The sequence below is a fragment of the Coturnix japonica genome, chromosome 1 (genome assembly GCF_054131305.1).
Source record: "Coturnix japonica strain WE chromosome 1, WE-NBRP24, whole genome shotgun sequence".
Classification (NCBI taxonomy): domain Eukaryota; kingdom Metazoa; phylum Chordata; class Aves; order Galliformes; family Phasianidae; genus Coturnix; species Coturnix japonica.
The window spans coordinates 55,070,268-55,082,387 of NC_140663.1; the positions used below are offsets into that span (position 1 = coordinate 55,070,268).

General features: G+C 43.0%; 1 protein-coding gene across 1 annotated transcript in view; it reads right to left on the reverse strand.

Moving 5' to 3' along the window:
- TMTC1 (transmembrane O-mannosyltransferase targeting cadherins 1) overlaps nt 1–12,120 on the reverse strand; it is a 138,931-nt gene that overhangs the window by 40,683 nt on the left and 86,128 nt on the right. Inside the window, exon 10 of the mRNA XM_015865935.2 lies at nt 7,155–7,319. Coding sequence (XP_015721421.2) covers nt 7,155–7,319 — 165 coding nt within the window. The remainder of the gene's footprint in view (nt 1–7,154; nt 7,320–12,120) is intronic.

Sequence of the window (12,120 nt, forward strand, 5' to 3'; positions counted from 1 at the left end):
CATCCTCTTTGCTATGCAGATTGTACTGAATGTTTGGAATTAATAACGAGGGTGCAAAGACAAAAAAAAAGAAGAGCAGACATGTGCTTATTTACTTAATTGACAGCACATAAAGCAAGGTACACCCTGCACAGCTGGAGGAAATGCTCCTTGGAGGTTATAGTTAGAAAGAAATCTCAAGAGCACGTACACCATGGAAACATTTCCCCTGCAAGAACCCAGAGAAATCAGAATGCTGTTTAACAGGGAAATCCTTTCCAGCACATAAATAGGGACTCTCTGAGGTAATGGGAAATAAAAGTGGATTAAACGGTTCACGTAAAAGCAGAAAAAGCACTGTTTCTCACTCACAAGCAGATCCCTGCCAGCTGCTGTCTTCCCTCCTTCCTCCCATCAGCTCTGAGCTTCCTACTCCAGGTAAGAAACCCAGGAGTTAGGGCATCCCAAGCCTTACTCTGCCTGCAATGTCTCTGCTTTTTAACTAGGGTGGGCAGTGAAGTTAACCATGAAAAAACGAGGTTGCAAACAGCTTCTACAGTGTGTAGAAGGCACCCACAGGTGCCCAAGCCCTCTGTTAGAGATTACTTTTTAAGTGGCACTGGAGAATCTTAGTGGCAAATCTGCTGCCTTTTTGGTTATCTGCAGCCAGTGGCATCAAGCGTCACTAATGCCTTCTTGTGAGAGCTTCCAAAGCTTCGCCCACGGCTGCCTTACGGAGTTCAGAGCAACACAGCCACAGTTTGCCTACAGAAATCAAAAATAGACCTTGCAGTTGACTTCCTAATCATCAGGTACTTCCAAATTACTTACTGGGAGCACTACAGGAATAAGACATTTTGTGACTAATCGTTGAATTAAATCAGTTAATTGATGCTATTCTTAAGAGAATGATTTTCTATATTAGTTTTCACAAAGATATACTGCACCAGCAGCAAGTAATGTGTGACTGCTATGGCTGTGTTAATTTCCATTGGCCTTGGGAGCTATTAACTACACACTTACAACCTCTGGGCATTACCGGAATATTAATTCTTATACAGAGAGGGTTGAATTACATCAGTGACAGCGTTACAGGCAGAGACGCAGACTCAATGCTGTTACCATCTCAGAGCTATGTGCAATGAATTGTTGGCTGCGTTATAGCCCCCGCTGAAACAGAGCGCACCGAGTTAATGGTGAGAAGTATGTTACATATGCAGTGCTGCAGTTCTAACGAGATACACTTTTAACAGTAAGATGCATACGTTTAAATATTTTAATTCTGGGCTGTTTTTCTTTAAATAGAATTTATTACTAACCCTTCTGGTCCCATTTATTAAAACGTCACCGATAAAGCTCTTTCATCTGCATGATTCTGCTGTGGGTGGGGGTGACATAGGAAACAGAAACTGGCTTGAGTTCGAGTCATTATGATGCTGGCTTCTGCATCACACCACTCACATTCCCTGACCTATTTATTCTCCTTGCATGGGTGGGGAGGGGGATGTTTGGTTTTGCAAATGCACACAGCAATGACTGAGGCGAACTGCTCCTCGACTCCGCACTGTCAGCAGCATTGCTAACACCCAGCTGGAGGAAGAGTGGATTTTTTGGAGAGTTTAGGCAAACACTTCTGCTAATTGATTCTTGACCAGCTGAGAACACTGTTTGCTCACTGACAGGGGAAACAATAATGTCCACGAATGAAAGCCAAGTGGGAAGGGGTGGAGTATAAATAACGAAGCAGAACACAATGACTTTCCATTTCTGCTTCCCTCAAGCCCGCAGTCACTCACAGTTTCAATCTCTTTTTCCAGCTTCTCTTCCAAACTCTCCCGTCTCCCTCCTCCCCGTCCCAGCACATGTGCCCTTCTGAAAACCTACGGGCCCACTCTCCAGACAGCCAGAAACAAGTCAACTGAGAGGCAAAGTCACTCATCAGGAGCATTTCCTTCCTTTCTGATTTCCACGACAGCGCTAAATAACATAAATGGAAAATAAGCAATAGGAAAGCCATCTTACGTAGCACTTCCTCCCCATGGAAAGGAGGCAGCCTGTTAGTCATAACGCAGAGAAACAAAATGCCATTGGCACTTCCAACCTCAAACCCAAATCCCATTTAACTAGCAAAAGTCTCCCATGATATTGTTTTCCTCAGTGCTTGTCCCACTCTGCAAAGTTCGGGGCAGAAACTACAGTGATTTTCTGTGATTTTCATATGAAAAGCATTCAGTTTGCAACAAAATGAAACCGCTTCTGTCTCAGCAGGAACCTTGGGACACTGAACTGATATCTTCTGCTATGGGAATCATTATCACCAAAAAAGGTTCCCTGTGGCAAAATGTTCCCCGGGCTCATATCATTGCATTGATTTTCATAGATATCAGCACAGGACTCTGAGCCGTTCTATAGAAGATGCACAAAATGCAAGGGAAATTGCTCTTCTTAGCTGAGTTGACTTTGAGAATTAACAAAAGCACACAGCAATAAAGGTCTCCTTTGGAGTAGGTTGGTTATTTTTCTCCTGTTTCTTTTTTCTGTTTTTGACTAGGTTGGGGTTTTTTTGCACATTACTGAGGTCAGTAGACCTGAATAGTTCCTTTACTGGCTACAGCTGTACTTCCAGACACTGTCATAAATGTGAGCTGCGCACGCAATGCTTTCCAGGACCAATAGGAAACATGGCAGCTTCACAAACCTTGAGAAGGTCGGCACAGCGGATGCAGGGGTTAGCCCACAGCCCTCATCTCACTCTCTTTGCCTGGCTGGAGCCTGAGCTCCTTGCCTGTGCATTCATTCTATAGGGCTGTTCCCTAAATATTTAACAAACAAGCCTTCCTTGTCCACTAGCTAATACATTCAAGCAAACCTGATGCTTCTAGAAACGTGTGCTTCAATAGCTGTATCTATACATCTAGTCACTTTTTATGCTTGTGGGTCATCTTCTCCTCACTTTTAGTCCTTGCACACACACTTATGCACAAATGTGTAGATGCATCCTCTTCTCAGGTGGTATCATTTTCTTTCACACTGAGGGGGTCAGGACTCAGAGGGATTTCAGGTTCCTCCAAATTTGCACCCTGTACTGGAGCCCAAGAGTTGTGGCGGCCATTAGCAGGGAGGGTGATGACACTGGCAGCACTGTGTCAAATCAGGGCAAACCTTGAGAATTTAAAAAGATGGGGTGCAAAGTACAACACTGACAACATGCTGAGAATACATCCACATCTCCTGGGGGGAAAAAAAGTGCAGACAAAGTATGTATAACAGAACCAAGGGAATTGAGACAGACTAACACTGAAGAAACACATCTAATCAAATGGAGGAACTGAACGGAGAGGTGAAGGGGAAGAATGAAAGGAGGGAAAAATCGGTAATTAAGTGGAGGAAGAATTGAGAACTAAGAATGGGAATAAAGATCCTCTCAGCACATACTTCTTTAAAAAAATCTACACATAGACAGACTACCAAGTAGGTTGATTTATGTCTCCTTTCCTCATATATAGATTTGCCCTGTTTCCTTATTATTTTCTCTCAAACTGATCCTTATCTCCTCCTCCTGCTCTGTCCTTTCTAATTTATTGCTGCCTAACATGCCTCCATCCACTTCTTCCTCCTTCACTCCTCTCAACATCATCCCATATACAGCCTCCACGCTCCTTAGATAATGAAATTATCTTCTTGTTCCACTCTTCTACTGTTGTATTTCTTTCCCATCCTACCATATTACAGAATCCCAACAGATGTTTAACACCTAAGAAAAAAGATCTTAAAGGACAACAGAATGCCAACATGGTTAAATAGCATAATAAAGAAGGCCATGAGAAATTAAAAACACCCATTTAAAAAGTAAACTTTGCAGCTGAAGAGGTAAAAAAGATAAGTGTATGAACTTAATTCGGTTAAACATAAACCATAATTAGGCAGGCCAAAGGAAAAACTTGCTAAAGACATCAAAGCTAATAATGCAATACATCAGGTATAGAAAATCAGCCAAAGATCCACTAAGGAAAATATATGATGGAAGTTCTAAAAGTAATGCTTAAAGATGAAAAGGCACAGCAGGAGAGCTCACTAAAGGGAACTGAAGGACTTCCCCACACTAGAACCTTTCCTTAGAGGGCCAAGTCCAAAGCATTGTCTCAAACTAAAGTGGCACTAGGAGAAGCATTGAAACAAACCGACACCAAGAAAACTTAAAAATCCAGAGAGCCTGGTAGCATGCTTGCAAAGGAAAAAAAAATGTGAAGCTTCTATTAGCTGCAGTATGTAACCGATCATTTAAATAAGCCTTAATATAGGAGAAATGGGAGATGACGAACATGATGTCAGCTGCCTCCACCCAAAGGATATGGGGAGTGACAGAGCAGCAAGTCTGATTTCCTGTTCAAATAATATGGGAGAAACAGCCATAAAACTAGATCTAGCAAACTTCTGGATATCTACAGTCCAACAGGGAGGAATTTAACCTTGAATTTTGCAGAAAGAAGTCGGGTGAACAGATCTGTTGTTCTTTGATAGACTCAACAGGTGTGTGGTACTAAAGCCACTGAAAGCTTTTATGAAAGCCCAGTCAGTTTCAATCGTGTCAATGTTGTGCACCTGGATGCTCAAAAAGGCTTTTGATAAAATCCCTCACTGAAGTTTTCCCATTTCTTAAAGGCATTGTGGAATAAGATGGAAGGTTTTCTTGTGAATCACTGTCTGCTTGAAACACAGCAAGAGAACAGGTTGGTGAAAAGTTTTCCTAAATGGAGAAGACTACAAGCAGGGTTCCCAGGAGCCATGTGCTGGTACTTAGGCTGCTTCACGTGTTCACAAAAGATCTGAATATGGAATCAAACAGGGAGACAACACATTTACAAATGACAACATAAATCACACAGCAGGAATTAAAGCTCACTAAAACGTGTTGCAGAAGGATTTCGCAGTATTGAAGACTGAGCAAGAAAGTGGCAAATGAAATGGAATTCTGTTACAGGTACAAGTTTTAGATTGGTGTCTACACATCAGACATTTCCACTCATAGTAGCAGAACTAGAAGACTCCAGCACAAAAAAGAGGCAGCTCTGGGTGAGGGTCTAGGGGAGAGACTGGGCTGTATAGGCACAAAAGGCACATGAAAAGTGATCAGCTGATGGATTACTCCCTACTCATTCAAATCACCAGGACTAGAGAAAACCAAGAAAGATGATCAGGCAGAACATTCATGACATACAAAAGGGAAGCTGTTTTGCGCACACTGTGTAATTTAACGATGGAGTCCAGTGCACAGGATGCTGTGGAAGCCAGAACTATAAATAGATTTGAAAAAGCAGCCAGAGAAATTAATGGAAGAAAACTCCATCAGCAGCTGTTAAATGCAGAAAAAAAAACAAAACCAAAAAAAAAAGCAAATGAGTCCTGAGTCAGGAAGACTTTAAACTGGAGATCAGTGCAAGCTAGGGAAAGATTGAGAGAAACGTCACTGCTGCTTGTGTCATTCTTAAATTGCTTGTATAGGCATCTGCTGACAACTGCTTTCAGAGGTGATACCAGGTAATCCAGCACAAGCACACCTACACTCTTGCCTTCTCCTCATAAGCCTAGGGCAGATATCTTTCCTAGACTTGTCCCCAAAAGACCAAAGCTGGCCAGCCTAACCCACAACACCAAACACACTACCTAGTCCAGCATAATGCCGTGGGCAACACCAAATCCCTACCTCAGGGCACTGTGTCCAAGCTCTGGCTCAGTGCTGCACTAAAGCAGTTCCATGGCTTCTGACTTTGATCTGGTTTGTGGAAGACCCCCTTGCTTTGAACGTAGGCAGAACAGATACAAGTCTATTTCAAGCATAGATGTGACACTGAGGGACATGGTTAGTGGGCACGGTTGTGATGGACTGATGGCTGGACTGCGTGGTCTTAGTAGTCTTTTCCAACCTTAATGATTCTATTATTCTATTTGCATCCAACTAAGCCAAAGCAACTACGGGCCATGTCCCTTTTGTGACAGAAACCCCTGGCACACCGAATCATCACAAGCTGAGCAATATCTTCGTCTCATCCACCCCAGTTCGACTTCATCGCTCTTAAACACTGGTGACCAAGTATTATGCAACATGACACAGGTGATGCCTAAAGCACAACATGTGGAATTGCCACCTTCCCAACCCCCTTTCAACAAGAGAGTCACCCAATTTGGGAAGCTGTCTGGCTTTCCTGCCAGTGGCCAACACCAACCAGTATGGCTTGGACTGGAACCACATTTAACACGAAGCTGTGAGAGCCCAGACTAGTCACCATGGCTGCTGCTGTCTGAACAGCAAACAGAGGTTCAGAGAGACAGGCAATGAATTGTGTTGGAGTAAAGAAAAGCGCTACTCCAGATTTAAAACAAAATTCCACTAACGGAGCTCCAAAGACTCCAAAGAGTGTCTCCTGGAGTCTGAAAGGTATACATAAAAAGTGATTTCATACCCTTCAGTGCCGAGTAAATTAAACTTTGCTCTGGCCAATAAGTTAGAAAATAAAGCTAAGCAACCAGTGTGCAAATCACCTGTGTTTCTACAATTACCTCACAATTAGACAACTGCTGAAAGCAGCTGGAAGCAAATGCAGTACATTTCCTAGCAAAACACAAAATGAAACAGTCTGTTTCAATGCAGAAAAATACATAAATGAGGTTATAAAGAGAGCTGTTTGGCAAAGAGTAATCAAATAAAATGAAATATGGTACATTAAGCTTGGCACTTTGTTGCATTTCATTTTTGTCATTAAGAATACTGCTAAAGAAAATTCAATATATTCAATAGCGTTACTATGGTGTTTTCGAGGGCTGCAACAAAATTCTGCTATGTCCTTAAAAAGGAAAGCATTACGTTATTGGTAAATCTACAGTACTGAAGTTATTTAAAAGCAGAGCCTTAAAAATGCTATTGCCAGAACAAAAGTTTGTGCGTACGCACATAAAGTGCTGACACCAGTTTTTGCACAGCTGTCAGAAAACAGAAAGTAGGTGGTGGTGGTTACTTTTTTTATGTATAATAATCAAAATGTATAATAATCGCATCACTGCAATAATAGCTGGATTAGTCCTTGTGACATAGCAAACCATTTATTCCAGGTAGCAAACATGCACAACTTACTTTAAACAATATGAAAACACCAGTATTCTCCCATGTTTGCCCATACCTGAACAGGGACTCTCTGGAGAGCCAGATTTCATTCTGTTTCACGGTCTTCCAAGAGAACAGCAGCAGCAGTAAAACGAAGAGACTCAGAACAATAATTCTCCACTTATTTAACCACGTAGTCAGCTTTTTCAGACCATGGACAAAAAGGATGCAGTACCCCATGCTGGAAGAAAAGTGAAAAATGGAAAAGGTACAGTTACATTTCAGTACTCCAGCTTACAAGCAACACCGTTCAGTATCACATTTATTACACAATCACTGTTTGGGTTGTTGTGGTTTTTTTTTTAACTAATTATATTGTCCAAGATAACAAACATGAATTCAGCAGCATTTTTCTTCAAGTCACTACATAATTTCCAAATTAATCTAAATGACAGACCCAGATGCCAGAAGTATAGTAGCGTGCATAATCCCACACAGTGTAATGGTAGCCTGCACCACTCTGTGGAAGGCAGCTGCCTTTCCCAACAGCAAGCTAGCAAAGCATCATGTAATAACAGTAATACTGAGTACTACCAAAGGGAAAAGAATTACGGCACAATGAAGGCTCGAGCAAACAGCTCCAGTGGTGGCTGCTATTAGTGCCAGTCTGCACAGCATGGAACCTGAAGAGGAGTAAGACACAGCTGGAGGGGGGTCAGAGGCCACCCCAAAAGGTTCTGGAAAGAATCATGTTTTGAACTGAGGTCTTGCTCCTGTGTAGCTTTAGACTAAGTAATTATTATTTCATGCAGATGTTGCCCATCCTTCCAGTGACTCCCTCTAAGCTGGAAATGCAGGGCTTTGAGCTGCTGTACTTAGCATACTGCTAATTTTGCTCAGCATTTTCAGGAAGGAGTAACAATTGCTATTGCCTGAGGTGCTTCATTAGCTTATCTGTAACTATTTAACCCAAACTACTACATATTGGGCTACAGCTCTCACTAGATAAAAATTCAGCTCCAGACTTAAAGTCTGTCTTGGCCCTGGCAGCTCTCTCCAAAGAAAAGAGGCAGAAGAGGGATCTGAAATAGCACTTGGGGATCACTGATGCACTGTGTCTGTACTGCTATGTGGGCTCTACCTAGAGAGGAGTGCCAGTGAGATTGCTACAAGGGAATAAAAAGTAAAAACATAACTCCCTGGTCAGAGGTAACGTTGCAAGCAAGTATGCAATACAGTGTAAGTCTATCTGGAAAACAGAAAAATGTCTCATCTTTGAGGAGCTGTGAACACGTTTCCCTGCAATTTCTTGGCCCAATGAAAGGCTGGAGATAATGCTAAGATGCTATACAGAGATGGACAATCTGTTCTTACTAAGGAAGCTTTTACATGCTGATCAGAGCCTGCCACCTCTGCTGTGAACTGATCTGCACCAGGTGCTGCCTCTTGCAGGGCAATAGTGTCATATAGGGCACTGAGAGAGGCACAGACATAGGAGACAAATCCAGAATAAACACCAGTTCCAGAGATCACTCTGAACGTTGGCATTAGGTCAGAGTTTTCATATTTGTCAATATTTATTTTCACTTAACTACATTTTCGTGTGGCTGAAACACATTTTTTACAGCACTCGCACTGCTTTTTTTTCCACAAATTCTTTTGCACACATATGTTTATTGCACCTACATTAATTGCAAGCAGACACTTAGAGCCACAAACTGAGATGCCGGTGCCAAACAACCCAGCCTTTATAGCTGCTGAACCCTCCTTTACCACTCTGAAAAGCTAATCTCAGTAATAAGCCCTCCCTTCCCGATGAGAAATGCCTCGAAAACCTGCAGATTGTTTTCATTCTGTTTTTTAGCCTTTTAGCAATTTAATCCTTCCCTTGAAATTAATTACCTGACATAAACATTACTTAATTGCTTTAGCACAAAGCTGCTTTCAAAAGACATTCCCTACACCTTCATGTTTTTGAGAATGGGCCTTTCCAAACAGAATGGTGAATGCATCCAGAAAACAAAATATGCAAACGTCAATGTCTTGGTATTTCTATCAAACCCTGCCCCAGCTGCTAGGGATGTTGGCCCCAGCAGCATGTCCAGCTCTGCACTGTGGCTGCACAGACACAGCAAGGATGCTGCTTCCCTTCCAGGGGAGATTTTCTAGCACCTGTGACAGCTGCACACTGAGGCTGCAGAGGGGTGAGGGTAAAGGTCCATCTCAGGCTGTGATTTGCCTCTGAGCTGCACAGGGCTCACTTAGAGACCAACAGTCAATAACCCAAAGGCAATCATAGAATCACAGAATCATTAAGGCAGTAAAAGGCCACTAAGGTCATCTAGTCCAACCCTAACCCAACACCACCATGCCTACTGACTACATCTCTCAGTGCCACATCCACACAGTTCTTGAACACCTCTATGGACAGGGACTCCATCACCCCCCTAGGCAGCCCGTTCCTGTCTCTTCTTCCACATTCAGCAAGGGTTCAGTATGGAGGGAAATGGTCTTCCAAGTGGCTGCCAGAAGGCAATCATGGAGTCAAATCATAGGAACCCAAAGCTGCAAAGCTGCTCTGATGAAATTAGGACTGTGCTGTAGTTGTGCCACAATTACAGTCTATTTAAAGTTAATGTATCGGTACTACACAACGCACAGGTATTCAACAGAAAGGAAAAGAAGGAAGATGACCAGAAAGTGTGAATCTGATAAGTTTGTCTTAAAACTTCAGACAATTCCCTGTCTCAAATCAACAGGGGAAGGGTGGAGAGTATCGACTACATTGCTTTGCCAGGGACCCTTCAGTGCAAGTGCCAGCAGAGCCGCATGTCTGCAGTTTTTCCTATTACATGTATTTTTCAGTCCCAACCTCTGGCTGAGGGTAGATGGAAATGTCCTGGCTAAAAGGTTTTGCAGACCAAGGACTATAAAGCACTCACATGTCCTTTGCTGCCCGGAAAGCAGGTGCATTTGTGGTTTCTGTGCCAAAAACTGTTTGCCAAACAACCATCTGCAACATCCCTAAATCTATTATCTGACATTATCCTGGGCAACATCAGAAGAGGGGTGGCCAGCAGGGTGAAGGAGGGGATCGTCCTCTTCTGCTCTGCCCTCCTGAGGCTCCACCTGTAGCACTGTGTCCAGCACTGGGGCCCCCAGCACTAGGAGGACATGGAGCTGTTGGAGTGGTTCAGAGGAGGGCCATGAAGATGATCAAAGGGCTGAAGCACGTCTCCTATAAAGACAGCCTCAGAGAGCTGAGTTTGTTCAGTCTGGAGAAGTGCCAGGGGAGATATCACTGTGGCCTTTCAATACTTAGAGAGAGCTTATTAAAATGAGAGGAATTAACTTTTTTCATGGGTAGGTGGTGATAGGACAAAAGGGAACAATTTTAATCTAAAAAAGGGAGAGATTTATATTAGATGTCAGGGGGAAATTTTACACTGAGAGGGCGGTGAGGCCCTGGCGCAGCTGTCCAGAGAAGCTGTGGGTGCCCTATTACTGGAGACACCCAAAGCCAGGTTGGATGGGGCCCTGGGCAGCCTGAGCTGCTGGGTGGCAGCCCTGCCTGTGGCAGGGGGTTGGGGCTGGGTAGACTTTTAGGCCCCTTCCAACCCAAAGCATTCTAAGATTCATACATGATTCTTTACATTTCTTGCGCCTCTCTTTACCTTTCTAATTTGAGATCAAATCATGATGGTGAAATCATGGCAAAACCAGACCCTTCTCCACATCCACTGATCTACTCTAAACAAAAAACAATAATATAATAAATGCTGCTTCATTTTCCCACAAATGCAGAATTGCTCTTACTCTACAACCCACTTCTTTCACACCAGACTAAAAAATCCTGGTATTGAAATTAGCTTTCATATAAAGACCATAATGTCTGGCAACAGTAAAGCACCAAGCTTTCTAGGACAGACCTGCTGCACAGCAATATGCCTTAATGGCTGCTGGATCTGAGCAGCCCAGGACCACTCATTCTGTGGGTTTTAGCAATGGGCAGCAGCCCAGAGAAGGTGGTGAGAAGACCATGCACTGGTGATACTGCACTCATCTGTTTCAAGTAACTTGCTGAGTGACTCTAAGACACTTCCTGCATGGTCTGGGGCCCTGGGCAGCCTTATCAGGAGAGTGACAACCCTGCCCATGGCAAAGGGTTGGAATTCAATGATATTTAAGGTCCCTTCCAACCCAGCCCATTCTATGATTCTATGGTTAATGCTGCCATGACACTGCAATCACTTACAAGCACACAAAGCACAAATACACCAGTTTTTCTTCTTGAGTGCCAGGGGACTCAATTCCATACAAAAAAATATTAGCTCCCTGGGAAATCAGACTTTACTCACACGCATTTAAAGAAGCCTCCAAAGTACCTTTCATCAAAGACCTACTTCCCACTTGAAAAAAATGAATACATTTAAGTACTAATTTCTAAGCATCTTCATAGTTACCTTTACACATATCTATGGCTGTATGATTTATTTTCGTATTAGCTGTAGCATTTCCTATTGAGAGAGAGAGAGACAGTTCTCTTACAAAGCTTTTGTCCTGGCATTGCCATCCCGTGTCATTCAAGCATTTTTCAAACATACTTTGTAGCCAAAGCAAAATAATGGTAAACAAGCCAAATCCCCAAACCCAATATTATTTTTTAGGTCCTTTTGCCACTAGATTATTGTAAAACTGCTCATCTGGTTTTTTTCTTCTTCTTCTGTAGGATAGGCAACAGCTTGCTACACAGCAGCCTTCCCCACTGTGAGAAGTCTGTATCAGCTTAGCCCTGGGTCAGATGTGATGCACAACCTAAAGAACAGGTAACACGGCCACAGTTTTTGCTTGCGCTCACAATGAGAACACTTATAACAGGGGAATGTGCAGCTTCAGAATGTCACTGGCACTATATGAGGGCTCACACAAGAGATTCTTGCTTGGCACACAGACCCACAAGCCTCATGTTTCAGACTCCTACAATACCAAAGTGGCTGCTTACTGGGGTCCTGAATTACAGTGAGAGCAGAGCTGTGCTTGGT